Here is a 20,930-nt window from a genome sequence, read left to right as displayed (position 1 = left end):
GCACCAGTGAAGTTAGTCACATCAGTTACTCGAGATCTTAAAAAGACCTGTGCTGCACTGTAACCTGGTGGGAAAATTAAATCCAACTCAGTATCTATCTACACTATCAATACCAGAGACACCAAGACTGGGCCAGTCAGAGGGAGAGGGGGGAGAAAAAGGGTGCAGGATCGAGCTGATTAAAGTTTAAACAAAGGGTGGTGTTTCATAGAGCTAAATTCCAGTCACATCCCTGATTTGAGTCCCCATGTCCCCGACTTTAGGGCATCTACTTTAGATGAGCGGGAGTGGAGGTGTGTGTGTGTGTGTGGGGGGGGGGGGGGTCCTTTAGGTAGAAGCAGACAGGTACACAAAGGCATGCCAGAACTCTTACTTAAATCCCCATCCTGTTCCCCCTAGGACTATAGCTGCCAGGAGAATAGCACCTGCGATGGACCCTATTATGATATTGGTGCCACTGGGACCTGTGCAGAGGAAGGAGGGGAAGGAAGGGTGCGGAGGAGGAGTAGGAAGAGGAGGAGGAGGAGGGGCAGAAACAAAACAACACCACTAAAAAAAACACACGTCATAGGACAGCATCAACACGTTACATCAACAACATCAACTAGAGAGAGAGAGAGAGATGGTAGGATACCCGCAAATAGAAAAGGAGAGAAACCAACACATGGAGTGGAGGACAGGCGGGTGAGCGAGGGATTTTAGGGGAGACAACAGTTACCAAAAAAACAAAACAAAGGAGAGAGTATTGTATTACTTTGTTCCCATTCCCCCTCTCCTGCTCTTTCAGCTGGATACCCTCCTGCTCAGGGTGGCTTTGGCTTTAATTTGGCCCTATGAGAGCAGCTGCTCAATATCTCTGTCATTGGCAGACTGCAAGAAAGTAAGGGAGACACTTGAAGATGCCTGCAAGACATACATTACCACACACACACACACACACACACACACACACACACTAATGGACTGTACGTGCACATATGCTCTAATGGATAAACGTGTCTCAACACACACCCACGCTCTCCTCAGACACAGCAGGAAGGTAAAACACAGTGTGGCCTTAATGTTGATATTAACTTTCCTCACAATAATCAGGTGGACTAGAAAAAAAGATATTGTGCTCTCTGTTACAGTACATGAATAAGTTACAGTGATGAAGACTATGAGGAGGGGGATATGAGAGGCAGTCAGACAGACAGACAGACAGAGAGAGAGAGAGAGACGTGGGTAGTTTCAAAGCTGCTATGAACCTTTCTTCTCTGGGCCCGTCGGGACTGTAGGGACGGGGATGGGATCAAAGACGCTGCAGTCCTTCCCTGTGTAGTCTCTGTCACAGATGCACTTTACCTCGTTACTGCAGGTCTGCAAGGAAGAGAGAGAGATGTGGAAATCAAGTGCAAGGCCTTCAAACTGAAAAGTTGAGGCCAGATATGGAACTGCGTGCATACAAAAATAGAACTGCTTAGAATTCAACACGTTTTCACATATTCAAATGTCAATTTCTCAACACCTACAGCATTAAATACCACTTTCACATTGAAATACAGTAATTTAAAGGGGAAATGGACAGCCTTTGTGTCCCTAACAATTCCTATCTGATCACCTTTTGTTACAGATGGTGTTGTGTAGTGTCTTAATAAAAAGCCCATGGAAAACATGATAAATACAGAATGAATGTTATTGGCAATGTTGTTTTTGAGTGTGTCTCAGTGGTCAAGTGAATGTAGTGAAGTCAATATAAATATACAAACATACTTATGGGTAGTAAATTAAATAAACATTCCTAAATGTTACACAAATGTTTTAAGCATTTTAAGAGGTGGAAAAAGTACTAAAATATTGTACTCAAGTAAACGTACCAATACTTTGATGAAATATTAGTGAAGTAGAAGTAAAAGTAGTCATCTGAAAATGTACTCGAGTAAAACGTAGTTCATTTGAAATGTACTTTAAGTAAAAGTTACTTAGTTACGTTGCGTGGGGTGTGAGGGTAGTAGAAATATGACAAGGGGTCAGAAATCCAAAACTATTTTGGAGCTCACGCGCCCTGCTCAACACAGGATATTACGTCACTTTTGGCCACACCCTCTATGTTCACCGCACCAGTGCTGGTGATAATCACATCATTATTCGTCTGGTTCTGGTGTATATTTTTTCCCTGTAGGTCTTTATTGTGCTGAATTTTTATTTTTACTCAGTAACGGATAGGATTTATAAAGTAACTAAGTACAATACTTGAGTCAATGCGTACTCAAGTAAAATGCAAAATCCTGATTTTAAATTGTACTTAAAAAATACAAATACACAAAAAAAAGTATTCAATACAGTAACTTGAGTAAATGTATTCCGTTACTGTCCACCTCTGCTTTTAAGCAACAGGTTTTATACAACATTTGGCCTGAAAATAAAGGCTGATAAATGCATCTTTACAACAAAAACAATGGCTATATTTATTGATGAAGCAGATTCTAATTACATGTTATATGACGACATAAATATTTTTTGTCTGTGTGTCTTCTTTTACCCCGTGGTCAGAACAGATGCGCCCAAAGTTGGATCCTGGACAGATGCTGAGGTTGAACGCCGCCACAGGGAGGCAGCGTCGCTCCAAACACATCATGTTGGGACCACAGGGGGTGCCGTCCTCCACGTAGCCCAGGTCAGAACCGTCCTCCAGCAGAGCGTGTCCGCCTCTGAGTGAAGCATCCAGACCATGACAGAGAAGAGGTGACACTCAGGGACACAGTAGTATTCTCTCTGTCTGCAGCAGGTCGGGTGGATGTGACACACTCACCTGCAGTCCAGGTACTTGTTCTGATGGTAGAGGGTGAAGCTGGTTACCTCACCCTGCAGGTCTCCGAACTTTGGCTTCATTGTCATGTTGGCACAGAACAAGAAGCCGCACAATACATCCCTGAAACAGAAAATCAAACGGAGGATGTGCACACATGATACGAGGCGTGTTTGGTCATGCTGTGGACCAGTCTAGCAAAGCCACATAATCACTAATTGCATACATCCCCCTCGAAAAATCAACATATACTGTATGCTGCTCCCTTTTGATTTTTCATACTGGTAGGTGCTTTGGCTACCCAGATAAAATGAAGTGAATTTAACGTTGTTTTTGATCTTTTCATTGCCTTGGTAAAAAGGAAAAAGCATCAAATAAACGTCATATCTTTTTTGGACACTCACACAGACTTTGTAAAGCTGAGACCCATTTTTAGAAATGAGAGCAGTTTATGGTTTAATAATAGCAAATGATACAATATATACAGTGCTTAACAGTCTGGTCCATAAATATTAGGGCAGACACAATTCTCTTCTTTTTTGGCTCTATACACCAGTACAATGGATTTGAAATGAAACGGACAAAATGTGCTTCAACTGCACACTTTCAGCTTTAATTTGAGGGTACATTTGTTAAGCACTGTATTAATTGTATCTTTAGTTATTATTAAACCATAAACTGTAATTGACCATCTGTCTTGAACACGATTTCTAAAACATAAACCTGTTTAAAACTAACAGGTTATTTATTTGGCAAATAACAAAAAATATCACAAATTTGACATTTTAATCTAAATGTGCTTTGCTATTTTTGAAAACTCATTCTATTGTAGCAATAAAAATATCATTCATTTGTTAAGCACTGTAAATTAAATGAACATATATCGACTAACACTTATATTCTTTCTGTCCTGTGTGCAAGTTTGCACTTCTCATTTTTATTTAAATAAGCGTAATTTATAAACTTAATATTAAATAAATCTCACGGTAAATCTCTCAATCAAAAAAACCTAAATTCTGTCAAGCTTTTAAATTAAGAAATTAAGTTTTACGGACTTCAAACACATCAAACAAAGATGTAGAGATCCCAGACAATTAATCTGACATCTCCTTCTACTTAGTCTGCTAAGTTTTCTTTTTGCATAAAAAAGCACTATAAATTAAACATTCACTTATTTTTCACCAGTAAAGGGAACCAGAGAACTATAACTTACGGCTTGTTGCACTGCAGCCATCCCTGGCCTTCTGGACCTGGGCCACAGTTTCCTTTTTCTGTCCCCTCAGCGTTTAGCTTCTCGTAACAAAACCTATCGGCTGAATCTGAGAGCGCAAACAAAGCAAGCAGTATGTGACTACGATCAACACAGAGGACAAAATGAGACTGTAATACATGCATAGTTCAACTTTTTTCTTACTATAGCCCCAGAGTCCTTTACACTGTCCGTCATGAGTCCTGCACCGTCCACCATAACATCGTCCCTGAATAAATCAGACAAAGATTAAGTCTTGGGTCACAGTGAGCTGCAGACGAGAGAAAAAGTACCACAAACCGGCTCTTACCTGACTGCTATCACAGTTGTAGCCATCCAGCTTGTGGACATTATGTGGACACTGCAAAAAGAAGAAAAGCACAATATATATATAAATATATACATTTTATTTATTTATTGATTGATTGATTGATTGATTGATTTTTTCCCAGTTTAACAGACGGTCAGCTGTACCTGGCTGGAGTCTCCGGTGCATGTTTCAGAAATATCACAGTCATTCACAGCGTCTCGACACACCACGCCTCTCTGCTCGTACTGGAGCACAACATCACAAGACATCAGGTTAAAAGACTTTATAAAGACCTTCATTAAAGCTGTAGTGTGTGAGTTAAAAATAAATGAATGAAAGTCCATTACATTTAGGATTCAAATGAGTTGACAAAATATGGATTTAGCTGCATGTTACACATTCTTTGCATTTCTCAGTAGCAGTGGATCATACTGCTGAAATATTAAAAAATCTAAAAAATGACAGTGACCAACAAACATGGATAACCATTTGTCACCGAAAACACTGAAAGCAGAAACGGGATTGAGGAAAGACACTGATGTCACGTTACTGCTCGAGGACAGGTTGGAAACTTTTGGGAATTGGACATTTTTTCGCCTCTGTCATTTTTACTTTGGACCACCATTATTTTACAATAGCCAAGAATGGACAGACTAAACATCTTTTGAGTTCGGATGCTACTACAATTGGAAGGGAAGGGTGAGGAGGTGAGGGATACTCAGCTGAAACATGCAAATTGTTGCTATATTTTACACAATGTGCCTTTAAATAGATCTAAAGAGCTATACTATGGATAGAGAGGGTTCCACAGAAGAGGCTTTGTTTGTTTTCTTTTTGAGAATTCACATCTCTGCCATCTTTTCCTATTACTGATTTTGGTCATGTGTTTTTGTTGTCGACTCACCTTGCAGCCCCTGCAGCAGAGTCCATTACTGCACATGGCATCATGGGTAAGTGTACATTTTTTACAGCAGGCTCCTCCACTGCGGGCACACTCCTGCAGCCACAGACACAGTTAAAAACACGGAGGTGTTCGCTCACATCTGCAGTGGGTTAAAGTGCTGTGAATTCCAACAGGTAACTCACCACCTGGGATCCACAGTCACACTCTTCCCCCGGCTCCACAAAGCCATTTCCACACTCTGGAGGATCCAACAGCTGAGAGAGACAGAAAGGGACATTGCTAGACTTCAAACTGCACATTAAATTAAAGAAATAAGGAGATATAAGTGACTTTGAACATAGAATAGATGTTGAAATGCTACTGGTATTTTCACACAAAATCTCTAGAATTTACAGAGAAGTTGTAGAAAATAGAGTTTTCGGACCAAAAAAGCCTTGTTGCATGCCATTTCGGAACACACAAATCAACTGCAGATGACCTCAGCAGGTGAAATATATTATTTCTGTGTAATTTACAGAACAGCAATCAAATTTAAATAATTCTGGGCCAATGTATTATTGGTCATATTTTGCTCAGCAGACACAAATCGAAGGCTCATCCGTCCAACCTCTCCAGTAGATCACGACTTACTAAGAAAGTGGCATCGTGAAGACTCAGCTCTTTAAAACATTCATTCACAAACCAATGGATGACATAAAGTCAGACTTTATGACCAAATTAAAAAAATATAGAGAAAAGAAAATCGTTGTTGAAGAAATCATTGGCATAAAAAGTAATGATAGTCAGAGGTGGCTCTTGTCATCCTACATTCCCTCATGGCCCTCACCTTGTTAGGCTTGTTGAAAAGACAGCTGCCTCCTCCCTGGAGCAAGAACTGGATGTACTCGTCAACACTGCAGCGAGAAAACTTTCTGGGCAGATAGTATCTGTACACACACACACACACACACACACACACACACACACACACACACACACACACATACACAGGGAGAGAGAAAAACAACAATGTAAAAGAGCAGCACAATGCTTTTCTGCCAGTGACGATTGCCAGATCCACTGTGGGCGTCCGTACCATCACTTTACAATCAGACAGAAATGTTACCATCTGTAGTAAAATATTACTCAAATGAATAATTGAAATCTTTATTGTTCCATCTGGTAAAAAAAAAAAAAAAAAAAAAAAGAGTACAAATCCAAATCACTCGTAGTTAAACTGTACTTCTTTTGTAGAATTGGGATCACTGATGCCTGACGTCTCGTCAACTTTTTGTTTACACGTCAAACACAAGCTGCGATCGCCTGCTTGGTTGCACCGAAGGCTGTCTGTTACAGGTGTTTCGTTGTCTAATTGAGTGAAATACAAGGTGCAAATTGCGGCAAACAAAATCCTGCTGTCATGTCAACGAAGAAAGGAGAAGTGTTTTACAGGTGTGTGTGTTCTGTGCATGTCTTTACCCCGTGTCTTCCATGATGCAGCCGAGCCAGGCGTCCGGACACCTGCAGTCTCCTGTGAGGAAGGAAAAGAGTGATGTCAGTGAATCAAGGGGAAACAATACTCAAGCACAATCCAAGCTGTTCTTTCCATTGCCTTGATATCTTTCCTCATAACTGAGGTGTGAGATTTGCACTGAGCATTGAATAATGGACCTGGATGTCCTCTAACACACCAACACCCTGCTCCACTCCATCCTGGACACAGGTGACTAATCACCTGATGGAGAAATCTAATTACAGGAGATAACTGCTGGACGGGAATAGCAACGCACAGCTCTGACACGACAATGCCGCCCCACACACACACACAGCTATCAATCCCGCCCTGTACATTGTGCTGTGTCTCCATCTTTACCACACTCGTCTTCCTCTGCCCGATTTATTCAGTCGGGGTTTATAGATCTGCCCATTCTGACCAGGCGTCACAAACCTCTTACCTGCAGAGTTACGGACATTGTTCCACCGCATCCCGATGTTCTGGCCGAGACTCTGACACAAAGTGATGGCCATGACACCGACGTTACCATACTGAAACAAACATGAAGCATAAAAAAAACAGGAATATTAATAATGCATGAAAAAACCCAAATGGTTGCATGTAAACAAAGCAAAATCTGTTCAGTGGATTTTGTTCCCTCGTGATTCCAGATATCCTTTTTTTCAGCTCAACCTAGGCAATGTGATGAAATTATTTTCTCTCATTTTCACCAACTATATAAACACTCCTGAGCAAAAAGTACCCAACATTTTTTAAATTAAAGTTCACTTGGCTCATTTTTATGGACAAAAATACAATTAAAATGGTCAATTCAGTGACCTCTGCACAGTTGCTGCTCCTGTTTTCAAAATGAAAATAAATAAAATTATTTATAATTCTGACTCAACAACACATAAGAAGAGGAAAACATTTTTTTTATAGCCTGGATATGTGACCTATAAACACACAAACATATAAGGAGTTGTGTATTATTCCCACAGCAAATGACCAAGGGTGAACCTGAGGCACAGATCCGTGCCACGTGAGCACTAAGGGTTAAAATACATCGTGCACTTTGGTGCAGCCACACAAATGCAGACTGGAGCGACAGACCAAAAATGGTGTTGACCAAATGTTTATTTAACTGAAATAAATATGTTTATTTGTTTATTATTACACTGTGAATCATATATCATTGTCAAATACAGAAGAAAATCGTATTCTCCTCTTAAAATTCTACTTCATTTTAACACATTTACAAAGTTAAGCTAAACCCTGATGCAATCCAATTTTTAAAATAAATTTAAATAACTGTTGCTGCAACAGTTAAACTCAGACGGTCCTCACCTCATTGATTCCTCCACCTCTGGTTGGAGAGCACACTCCTCCTGTGTAGGCTGTCCCACTGCGGCTATTGTGAAATGTACGCCCTCTGAGGTGTGCGGGACAAAATAATTATTAATATATATGTATATATACACGTCCAAACATAAACTGTAATTTCCCTCGTGCAGATGTCTTACGAGAAAAGATGGACAACATCGCTCTGCTCTTTAATGTTGTCCTTCCTGTACTTCATAAAGTTCTGCAGTGTTATCAGTGGGTCTTCAACCACTGGCATCATATTTTTAGAGGTCCACGTCTCCATGGCGACCAGCACGATCCTCGTGTTCAGCTGTTCCTTGTAGATCTGGTGATCAGAATAAAAACAGTCGTCCATCAGTCTTTTCTTAGCATGTTGCTGTCGTGGCACCTGTGCTGTGAACACTGTACGTATGAGGAGCGTTGAGTTCTATCTCGAGGTGGTGTGTGTATGTGTGTGTGTGTATTGTTATTTAAGAAGTATGAGGATTATAATCCCACAAACAGATCTCTTACCGCATCGGCCATGTTGACCACCGCTTTGGCAAAGTTCTTGGTTTGGCTGCTCGCGCTACGCAGCTGTACAAACTGTAGATAGAGACCAAAAAATATGAGATGATCTCACACACACACACACACACACAGACACAATACTTTGAAGACTTAAAGGGCTGTTTCACCCACTTGGTAAAGTGAAGAATAAACTTAAAATCATTATGATGCTTGTTTGTTGTATTACAGAGTTAGATTCAATTTTTATTTTTTGAACTGGATGATATGAGTAACCTAACTAACTAATCGTAATGGAGTTTGCATGTTCTGCCCATGTGTTGGTGGGTTTTCTCTGGGTTCTCCAGTTTCCTCTCACAGTCCAAAAACATGCAGATTTGTGAATTAGGCAAATTGGACACCATAAATTGACCATAGGTGTGAGTGTGAGGGTGGCTCACGATTCGATTCGATTCCGATTCTTAGCGTCACGCTTCGATTCGATTCCGATTCTTAGCGTCACGCTTCGATTCAAAATCGATTCTCGACTCAACCTATTCGATTCATACAATTCTCGGTTCAAAAATTGATACAATGCATAGTGTGTTAATGCAGTTGTACAGTTTATTATTTATTGGTCTGTATCCAGTAATGTCCAAATAATATTTAACAAGCTTAGTAGCTCCTGGATTAAAAAAACTATGAACTGTAATTCATTGCGGGCCGCCAGAAATGTTTCTGCGGGCCGCCATTGGCCCCTGGGCCGCACTTTGAGAACCAATGGTATGAGATAATGTGACAATGTGATCCCACAAAGGCAAACTTAAGACAAAAGTTAACATTTATTCATTCAAAACAAATAAAACTTACTTACTGTACAAAAAAATAACTTGCATAAATAAAAGCTTAGGCTAGCTGCCTTTTTCTCCCAGAATTTACAAAGTAAACTGTACACAACTAACACAAACTGGTGTTTTGTGTGGTTTTTCAAAATAGAAACATACATTTTTTTTCTTCCAAAAATCGATTTTTGAAGTTTATGAATCGATTCAGAATCGTGGATGATTAGAATCGCGATTCCTATGTGAATCGATTTTTCCCCCCCACCCCTAATATACAGTATAATGCTTAGTCAGGTGCTGGTTTTCGACAACAAAATCTCCTGCAAACTCACCATTTCGTTGTCGTTGATCACCATCAACTCGATATATTTGGTCTCAGTCTGGACAGAGGGCTTGCGAACAAATCTCTTGGATCTCCTCAGACCTCCGGACACCCGCTGCTCCCTCACGTGGTCCGAGCTGTCGTCGTCGTCACCATCACCTCCTCTGCTATCCCACTCACTGTCCTCTGTACAGTCTGGACACACAGGAAAGCAGAGTTGCAGGCAGTTATACGTTACTTTTTAATCTGTAATAGAACATCCTCCTCTGTAGTGTTGCTGAGCAGGAAAGGACTGTTCCAGGTCATAAATACCCAACACTCTACACAAAGACTACACAATATGAAATGCACCATTAATCAGTCAATATTGTAATTATGTATTTATGTATTTTTATGTAATGTAAAAGCACTTTGTAAACTGTTGTTTTTAAAGGTGCAATACAAATCTGCACTCACGACAACCTTATACCCCCCCCCCCCCCACAACAGTTCCCTCAGTAAGCTACAGAGCAGAACATTAGTGTCTTTAATTCAGTCACAATGCTACATATTAAAAAGCCGTAACTGTAATTAACTCGGTCTGAATGAACTCAAAGACTATCCCATTTAATTATCGCTGTTGTTTTCCCCTCACAGTAATGTGAACAATTCATGTTGTTGGGATTTTTTTTTTTTTTTTACTGAGAACAGAAATGGAAAATTCCAGCTTTTGAACATAAAAGATAACTTATATATTATTTTAATGTGATAGGAGTAGGAATGTATGTACCTGTGCACTGTGGGGAGAATCTGACATCAGGCATCCTGTGGATTAAGTGAGTGTCGTCATCCTGTAACAGAAAACATCCAGATGTCATTGGAGACATTAGTGGATATAAACAACAAAATCTGTATCCAAAAGGATAAAATATCAACTTTTTCTGACATGTATTACATTAAAGAAATGTAAATCAACCTTAAAGGTGCATTATGTAATAAATCTAAAGCAACTGGCCATAAAATCCTCCTAATATGTCACAGAGACTCAGGAATAATATTCATATAACAAACTGAACTCACCAACAACAACAGTAAAGCCAAAATATTCGCATTAAAAAATTAGCAGACCGTAAATCATGTTTATGTTTTGAAATCATGTTTTGGCATATGGCGCCACCTATGGACGTCTACCAATCATTGCAGTCAGTAGAGTCTCAGCTGCCGAGCAACTGCGGGTTGCCGATACGTCTGCTCTACAATGGCGGAGAAAACGAAACCTAAAAGACCTCGGTATTTGGAATTTGAGTGTAGTAACTGTTTTTGGTCATACTGTTACATATGGGGCCTTCAATATTTACTAGATTTAAGAAAATTAGCATTACTACATGAGATACTGTCAAAACATTAACTACTGTGATGCAAGGATGATAATTTAAGGATATGAATTGTCTCCAAGATGTACAACTATACATTAGTGGAACAATTAAATTGCAGGTTTTGATAACTGAGTTGTTTCAAACTGCAATTTGGATTTGAAAACTATGAGTTGTTCAGAACTAATCCTGGCTTAATTAAAGTTCTCCACAACAAAACTCTGTTCTTTCTACAGGGATTATCTAAAGACTGTTTACCTGATTGGTCCCATTGTGAACGGGCTCAATCCCATAAGAGAAGAAGCCATCGGAGAACATGCCACTGAGAAACAAAAAGACCAAAAATTAAACAAAATAAAATAAAAACAGCGACATGTCAATTTGTGACTTAAAAACAGCCAGATCTGCTTAGATGTTACAAAAAAATGGTTTATAATCAGGCTCACCATAGTCCCTGGCAGGTGGAGACAGCAGCCCAGGACTCAGGTAAACCTCTTAATCTCCCCTGGTAGTAGCAGTGCTCCCCTCCCTGCAGACGCAACACACCTCTCTTTCACCAAACAGCCACAAGAGACGTGCTTTTATCTTTGAGCGTATGTTGCGATAGGTCATCATCAAGGAGAAACCTCTCACAACCTCTCTGCATACGCGACTCCCCTCACCCTCTCCCTCTCACCCCACAATGGCATTTATGGAACCATTTATGACCTACTTGTTGTGCTCTACTCTCTCTGCTCTGCTCCAGTGACAGGCGGCACAGGATAGACGCAGCACAGGGATCTCTTCAATAAATCAACACTCACTGTGTCACCAAACACTGTTAGATCTGAGGACTGAACACGGGGAAAGGTCCTAACAGTGCAGTAGGCACAACTACAAATGAACAGCACAAGATGAAAATGAAAAAAGGGAAAATCTACTCTTCTGACATTAATTTCTCTGTTGTGAAGCTATCTGACCGTTAATTTAAATGCCCTCCTTATGGACTTTATGGTAAATATGCATGGAACCAAAGACTCATGCTGATTTGTAAGGAAATCAGCTTGCAGTTTTCAGAATAAGATAGTGAGTCCATACTCTATTTGTGTCTGAGTGCACTTTGAAAGCACATATTGGAATGGGGAAAAATAGGAAAATACAGTTGAGTTTCAGAGACCTAACTGGATTTTGAGTTAAGGTATAGTTTTTGAGAAATTTTAAATTAAAAGTGCAGCATTTACTTAAAGGTGCATTATGTAATAAATCTAAAGCAAATGGCCATAAAATCCTCCTAATATGTCCCAGAGGACCAGGAATAATGTTCATATAACAAACCGAACTCACCAACAAAACTAGTAAAAAATCACCGGCTGAGCCTCTCCTCCAGCAGCCGCTGCCTTCACTGCCACAATGGATTTCCAAAACTGAGGGAACAGTTTAGAAATCTGAGGGAACTGAGGAAGACTTAGCCAAATTCGAGTCCTCTTTAGGTCTTTGCATGTTTATCGCCATAAACTATATAACGTTATAAAAGGGGAGGCAAAAATGAAGGACAGTTCTGTCAAATATCATGCATAACGTTATTCCCTAGTCAACAGCTAACGTTATCATAAATTATAATACATCTTGATCTTTACTGAGAGAACAGAATTGTGTGTCTTAGAGCCACTCATTTATGATAAAACGCTCGCCATAGTCATTCTTTTCTGACGGAGGACACGCTGCTCTGGCGACCTCGACTCTGGAGGGGAGGGGGGAGGTGGGAGCTGGGTACGACTCGCCGCACTGTTTTGATTTTGAGTGTAGTAACCGTTTTTGGCCACATTGTTACAGATGGCTCCTTTAAAAAAAATTAAAATAAGTTCCATAAGTTCTGAACATGACTGCCTGGTTTGTCTTGGGTTTGGACATCTAAAATTGCCTTTTACTTCAACAGCATAGTTGCACATGCTAATCCACCTTTAAAACTAAAACAACTCATCATTACTATGCACTACTCCTCAATGCCAGGTCCACATATATAAGGCTTATTCAAAGTACAGTGTACAGTGTACAGTGATGGTTCACCGCACTATACAAACTTCCTTACATACTGTACTGATTTTAGACTTGTCTGACAATAAAGTATTATCTATCTATCTATTGAATATTCAATCTCCATTCGTCCATTATCTACTGCTTTATCCTCCACTGGAGGGTTGTGGGGGGTGCTGTGCCTATCTCATAGGCGGGGTACACCCTGAACATTTCAGAATATTCAATGCTTATGAATGCTTATAAATTCTCCTAAATGTTCCACCATGGCCCTTTAACAACCTTGACAAACAGAACAGAGCCTCGCCAGCACTTGGCCAAAGTGGGCACACTGCATCACGAGATCGCAGCTGTGATGATGAACCACCGACAGAGGTGAGCAACACAGTTCCACCTGGATCAAATTGGAACCAGCGGGGCGTCTCCTCGGCCAAGCACCAACACCTCAAGGCAAACAAGGCCTTGGCTGAAAATAGACAGAGATTGGACTGCCCTGAATGCATCACACCTGCGACGTTCGGCTGCAACATCAGAGAGGCTGTCATGTGAGGCCTTTGTCAAGCCGAGCGACAATCTGGCCTGACTGCAGGGTCTCCATCCACGGCTCTACAAGCCTCACCCTTTCCCTGCGACCATGCTGGGAACAAACTTTGCCTATGAGCACACACACACACACACATACATACACACACATACATAAATACACATCCTCAGTATTACTCCTCCATATTTCCAAAACCTCCTCTTTCCTTTTGTATTATTTGTCATTTTACTCCTCCTCTCTCACTGGATTTGCTCTTCCCTTCCTCTTGGTCTTCTTTCATTCTCTTCACTGCCAAGAACTTAATGGCACTGCTGAGCTAACTGGTTGCTATGGAAACAGGCTTGTGATTGGTCAGGAGGCCTGAGGTAGAGTTTGGAGTGATAGTGAGTGGGGACATGAAGTGCTGGTCGGTGGGTGGGTGGTTTTTTTTTTTGGGGGGGGGGGTACAGTGAGTGGCACATTTGTACAGAAATAAATAAATAAATGAGCTTTCCCTCCTGGCTATGAGAATTCAGTGGCATTCCTCTGGTCTGTCCATTTCAGAATTATCCTTTGATAAATCTTGCTCTCTCTCAGCTCATGGTTTTACACCACATACATCCACTGTGTTTTCTCCTTGGCTGTCTGAGGAAAGGCCACAGGAGAGAGGAGGGAGCGGCACACACAAACACGCACCGCTTACAGACAAACACATGTGCAGTTCAGTACACAATATAATATAATCCTAACGCTTACATGACAGACTGCTTTTGTCTGTGGAGAGCATGCAACGCAGTTTCCAGAAATAGATCATACAAGAGAACGAGATCAAACTGTCTAAACTTCAACATGTCACGTTTACATTAAAAGACACTTAAATAATGCGTTTGTCTCAAAAGTGAGATTCATGTTAGATGCTTTAAGGGTCTAGCGTGTAACATTTAGGGAGGTCTTTTAGCAGAAATGTGAAATATCACCCATATGTTTCATAGCCTGAGAATACAGCAGCCCAAATGCATGTGGATTTCCAGTTTTGAGGCAGAAGCTTACTACGCAAATGAAGAATTGCTCCACCCACATAATCCTGACGCATAACCCAACGCATACCATTGTGAAGGCCGCTGTATTTCCCCTGACGTGCTTGAGAGAAGTATTGTGTACAATTTACGGTTATTTACATGTTCTGATTCTAACACAGGGGTCTCAAAACCAGATGACCTGGGGCTATATGAGCATCAAGTCAAGGTAAGGGAGTGGGTGATAATAGCATACATTTTTATCACAATATTCCATCATTATATAGCAATAACATTTATGACGATATTTGACATAATTTCAAAATAAAGGTTTGTTTTGATGCATAAGGACACAGAATTCACAATATGAATCTTAAAAGGAATCTGTAAATGTCACATAAGTACCACTCATATTCACGACATATGAGTTCATGTATTCAATGTACTAAGGTTTAACTTTAACTTTATCTCTGTGGCCTGATGGGGAACTAGGTGGGAGGCTCCATGACAACGACCAGTGCCTAAACTCAGGAAAACAACAGGGAAGTTTGGCAAGGTTTGGGAGGCTCTACTCGATATGTTCTCGGAAGGCTTTGGAATGAGGGAGTGCGACCATGTTAGAGGTTGTTTTGACATTGACTCAAATGACTATAGATCATTTAAATCCACAGTTCAGTTGTCGGGTCAGAGTGAGACACACTTCACCACAACAAAGGAAGGGGGGTGAATAGAGGAACCCCCGTTTGTTGAATCCTGTAGTCTCAACACTAAATGTCCAATATTCCCCCTGTACAAGGGTTTTTATGGAGTTTTTCTAACTCTGAAGATACACTCTTAGAAATAAGGGTTCGAAGGGTCCTTCTACAAGGGCTGAGGTTCTACCTGGAACCATTTGCTTCTGAAAAACCCTTTCCCGAAGAAAGGGTTTTTCAAGGGTTCTTGGTAACACTAATGGTTCCAGTAATAACCATTTTGATCCAGAGAACCCTTTAAAACCCCTTTCCTGAATAAAGGGTTTTAAAAGGGTTCTTGGTAACACTCAGGGTGGAACCAAAAAGGGTTCTCCTATGCGGACAAGCTGAAGAACCTTATGGTTCCTTTTCTAAGAGTGTATAACCAACTAGAGAAAGTACTCAGAGAGTGCAAACCTCAGCCAAGGTCACTCAGTTTCCCACAGTGTCAATCTCACAAGGTTAACAATCCAAGTCTATGTCCAGATCACCAACAAAATCTAATCATTTCTGCTTTGGGTGATAACCTACATCCCCAGTACATGCTGCCAACACACAAGATCATTCTCCAAATCCCTGTTCGTTTACATCCCCACCCCATGTACGATAACTTACCACGGACTCCAAGGGTCTGCCATCCTGGCTGAAGTGCCGCTCCACGTAATCTGAAGACAGGAGGAGGCTGCAAATGGAGGAGAGATCGCATGAATGTCTGCAACAGTGTCATTTCCATCAAACAGATTTCATCAAGGGTACTTTTCCGCCACTCCAAGGCATTTCACAAAGAATAAGTAAAGGCACTAAGATGCGGAGCTAATAAAAAAAAAAAAAAAAAAATCAGCTGAGCCTCGTAAACATCCAGCTGTGTGTCTGTGTGGTGGCAACGTAACATAACAGAGGCGCTAAGTGCATTCACTTAAGTGCAGGGAAATGCTAATGAGAGATTCTGAAATAAATTAAGAGCACCCACTGACATGAGCATGTGCACAAAAAAAATGTAGCTGATGTAGTGATTTTGGGTGATACGCACTGGTTTAACTCCAGGTCCAGAGTGAAGGTGTGTCCGAAGGCTTCCACTTGAAAACAGATCTGGGCCAAGTGGACGGGCTGGAATAAAAAAAACAACAGGGAGATTTATTTGACAGTTGATGTGTTTAAGTGTGATGAAACAGTCTTGGTCAAGTGTGTAACTGTGTAAAAAACCACAGAGTGATTTTTGAAAGAGTCTCATGAATAATTCAAGAGAATCAATAGTGTGCGTAAACTCTAAAAGGATCATGATTGATAAAGTCCTTATTGAGCAGCATTGTCTGCCAGTGTTCAGGCAGGCATGAGCGGTTTAAGAGCTAAGCTGCAGTTTTGTGATGGAGACGGATGGAGAAGGTGTTGACAGAAGGAGGGGAGGGGGAGGAGGAGGAGAAGAAAACTTTACTGGTATCATCTATATTCAGCCCAAGCTGTGCCAATGTCCCTCATGGACAGCTGCCAGAGCTGAGGAGGTGAAGAGACAGCAGGGCCAAGCGAGAAAGAGAGATTTACTGCAGACTAAACAGTGCGTCTCTTCTTCAGCAGCTCCCACTGTGCCAGCGTGGCTTTGATCTCAGTCTGGAGAAACCAGGTTGCAGTGAATCACTGGGCTTTTACAATAAAATGCATCACCATCGTGGAATCGTTGCCCTCATTGAGTAAGGACAACAGATTTCTTACTACTATGAATGCTCTGTCCCTGTTCATCTATCGCTATTTATCTGCTTGATTTTGATTTTCAATCCTAATGCATGAGGTCCAGGCTGGACAGCGATCTCTCCACAGGGTCTTATTAGTAGCTGTGATCACATTGCTTTGAATTTGGACAGATCTCAGCTACTGTATATTTCCATTTGTCTCGTTAATGGACATTAAACAACAACGGATCAATTATGAAAAAAAATGCAATGCCAGAAACTAGATTTAGCAATGTACAGTTAGAAATGAAATGTGTATAGCGATCTGTATATTTCATCTACAAGTATTTTGATAATCAATTAAATGTTCTTAAAAGTACTTTTATAAAACCATGTTCTCTGCTTTGGGCTTTTAAAAAGGTGAATTTTTCCTTTGTGTCGTTGCTCCTCTATGAGATTAAACCAAATTTCTTTTGTTTGTGGAAAAAACATGACATTTGAAGCCACTGTCATTTTAAGGAGTAGGAAACGGCATAACATTTACAAGTACTTGTATTCAAGAAAGCATATCTGGCTATATGGAAAATAATCAATAGTTGTAGCACTATATGTTCATCCATCCATTATCTACCGCTTTATCCTCGACAGGAGGGTCGTGGGGGGTGCTGTGCCTATCTCAGCTGACATAGGGTGATAGGTGGGGTACACCCTGGACAGTTCACCAGTCCATCGCAGGGCCACATATAGAGACAAACAACCATTCACTCACACTCTCACACTCTCACACCTACGGTCATTTTAGAGTGACCAAATCTGCATGTTTTTGGACTGTGGGAGGAAGCCGGAGAACCCAGAGAAAGTCCACACAGACGGGGAGAACATGCAAACTCCTTGCAGAAAGGCCCTTGTTCCAACCAGGGCTCAAAGTTGTTCCAACCGGGGCTCGAACCCAGGAAATAAACCTCAGATTAAAGACGTCTGCTAACAATGAGTGAAAATATCTCTGTCACCTTTCAAAAGAACCCAAAATGAACACAACGACGTCAGTAAATAAATCAAAGCTTCCTCGTGTATTTTCAAAGCATCGTGACGTGAGAGAGAAAGAAATAGCTCTGCTGCTGCTGCTGCTAAATTTATCTTGTCCCTCATTTCTCGAGCAAAACAGAGCAGGTCTGGAGCAAAAACACTGACTGAAGTTCAATAACTGTGTATGAATAATGAAATCATTAGTCTCTTGTGAAGGTATTTTTTATTGTGTTATTGTTTTATGATTCCAGGGACAACATCATTCATCTTAACTCCAGTGCGTCAGTGTAGAGAGACTAATGTAGTCCATTATAACACTTATACAGTATGAACTACATTATATCAGCATGACAGAGAGAGAGAGAGAGAGAGAGAGAGAGTGAGTGCTAAAGCCTCTTGGACCATGCAGCACTTCTCACACAGGCCTGTTTCATAATTAATGGGGACATACTTCAACACCACCACTGAATAATGAAGAAGTGAGGAGCTCAGAACAGCAGCCCGCATGATCGGACGTGATGACTGAATATTTCACTGAGCTTCGTCATGCAGGGACGAGAGCCACGAACACAAACATGTGCACGCAAACGTTCATTTCACGACCAATGTTTGCTCAGCACAGAGTGCGGGTCAGAGGGACGTCTCGTCCGTTGCCAGCGTCATATCGGTGACACGACTTAAGTGTGAACCCTCAGGGAAATGGGATTCTCAAGGAATAATTGGGTCAAAATGGTGAGGAGCAGAGACAGAGAATGCTGCAAGACAACACCCTGCACTGTTATCACTGCATGAGCAGAACAGAGCTGAGCTGAGCACTGCGCTGTTTAACGGACACTGGGAAAATGAGGTTCCCCTGAACACTCTTGGTGCGGTCACAGTCACACCCCTTTATGTCCACACAGACACTGACTGTTTCAATGTCAGTGTATTCCAGTATTTCAGCATCAACACTGGAATTTCTTCCATAAGGACTGATAAAACATTCAAATGTATCCTATTTGCAGCACATCAGTCGGCATCAACACAACCGCTTTCCATGAATTCATGATTTTATTTTACAATTTTTCTGTCACTAGCTACTATACTTACATAGTTTCTTGGCTGATTACAATCACTCCAAAACTAAAAAATGCTATTCTAGTACACTGTCTTTATAATTCATAATATACTCAGTAGTTACTTTACAAGGTACATTTGTTTCACTGCATGTTCATGCAAATATCTAATCAACTAATCACATGGAAGCATCTCAATACATACAGACATGTAGACAGGGTCAAGACGAACTGCTGAACATCAAACTGAGACTCAAAAAGGGTACAAAAGAAAGGTGAACTTAGTGACTTGGAATGTGGCATGGCTTCTACCGGTATTTTAGCTACTGTGATTTTCACATGCAACCATCTGTATGGTCTACTGTCAGTGAGCAACAGCCTGCGAAAAAAAGTAAGTATGAAGAAGATCATCTCTGAACACACACTGGTGCCACTTTGTTACAGGTCACGTGTGCCTAATAAAGTGAATAGTGAGTGTATAGTGTGATTTCTCATTCTTCTTTGTTTACTGGCACCTCATGAGGTAACCCCTCACTAAGACCATTAGGTGGGAGTTATGAGAGAAAACCCGTCACTAGAGGTGAAATTAAAACATGCATAGTAGATCATCCAGACAAACAACGTACCAGTGCGTCTCCGGTGCCGTTCTTCACCCTGGTATCCAAGTAGTGATGAGCCATTTCCTCTTCCGACGTGACCTGCGGCACCAGCCGCTTCGGGTGGGTGACCTCAGTCTCAGCAGTGTCCCCGCTGTCCGACTGCCCTGGTGGGATAAACCAATTCCACGTGCCTCCATCCTCGACCTCGCTCCTGTCTGCACCTGTCGTAGCACCACAGGGGAAACTCAGCCTGAGAAAGTGCAATAGGTCACCTGTCACCAAGAGTTGACCAATAGTGATGGCAAAGAAAATGGCAGAAATAAAAAAAAAAAAAAAAAAAGCATTTCAAACAAGTTCCACCATGTAAATGTTTTTTTCTTTAAAAGGCTTGACCTAATTTACTGCACTGATGAAAATTTGTAATTCCTCGCTGTATTAAGGCTATTAAGGTATTCTATTAGACATGTGCCCTGCAGACATATAGGCTACACTTATAGGCCTATATAGTTCTAACTTAAAATATGAGGAACCACTAGTCAGGCTGTAAACACATATTTTCTCGGGGGACTGGCAGGTTATATTAAAGTGCTTTTAGATGTTTATTGGATAAAAGGGTGTAAATGGTTAATGGTACGTTGGATTTAAAGGTAATGGGGTTGCAGTGTAAATGTGTTGATGCAGCAAATCGACCACAGCGGTGAGTGCTTCCAGTCCACTGGGCTGTTTGCCACCGAAATCCCCCTACAATAAAATCGTTGGAGGAAAAAAAAAAAGTGCTGGCAAAGGGGGAAAAATTGTGGATGCAATGGAAATGAACAGGGTGCTCTCTCTCTTCCCTCTCCACACCTCTCTCTTCTCTCTCTCTCCCTTCACCGTCTTACCTGAGACTGCAAGCCTCTCGCCCACTGCAGCAAAGACCAAGAAGCACCACACCGCCAGCATGATCCTCACATATTCCCGCGGATCACAGCATCGAGGGGAGCCTCAAGATGTCACGAACCCAGCCGATGGAGAGAGACGCGGGGAAAGACCAACAACCTGCAGAAACGATGGCGAGGATCCAAAGTGAATCAGCTAAACATCTGATGATGCGCGTCCTCTCCTCATCTCTCGCTCTGCTTCTCTCTTTCAGCTCCGGCCAACACTACGCATAATCTGGATTTGCATTTCAGAATAATGGAGAAAAAAAATTAACCAGTGGCTCGGCCTGA

The 20,930-nt window shown here is 41.3% G+C and overlaps 1 protein-coding gene across 1 annotated transcript; it reads right to left on the bottom strand.

Moving 5' to 3' along the window:
* Positions 1 to 369: 369 nt before the first annotated feature.
* On the bottom strand, positions 370 to 20,661 carry LOC310932814 (disintegrin and metalloproteinase domain-containing protein 11-like; the record flags this gene model as incomplete). Its single annotated transcript, XM_083896180.1, has 24 exons — positions 370 to 464; positions 1,248 to 1,359; positions 2,522 to 2,690; positions 2,792 to 2,911; positions 4,002 to 4,107; positions 4,203 to 4,266; positions 4,348 to 4,398; positions 4,512 to 4,592; positions 5,252 to 5,344; positions 5,434 to 5,505; positions 6,078 to 6,177; positions 6,710 to 6,761; positions 7,186 to 7,276; positions 8,073 to 8,157; positions 8,249 to 8,415; positions 8,604 to 8,675; positions 9,751 to 9,935; positions 10,510 to 10,570; positions 11,351 to 11,414; positions 11,539 to 11,621; positions 15,991 to 16,057; positions 16,406 to 16,482; positions 19,747 to 19,940; positions 20,601 to 20,661. 24 exons carry the CDS (start codon positions 20,659 to 20,661, stop codon positions 370 to 372), a joined length of 2,322 nt encoding a protein of 773 aa, XP_083752306.1.
* Between the last annotated feature and the right edge of the window lie 269 nt (positions 20,662 to 20,930).

Source organism: Microchirus variegatus (genome assembly GCF_963457635.1).
Source record: "Microchirus variegatus genome assembly, chromosome: 10".
NCBI lineage: Eukaryota > Metazoa > Chordata > Actinopteri > Pleuronectiformes > Soleidae > Microchirus > Microchirus variegatus.
Note: the sequence above shows the minus strand (reverse complement) of the source record. Positions and strands in the feature narration are given on the sequence as shown.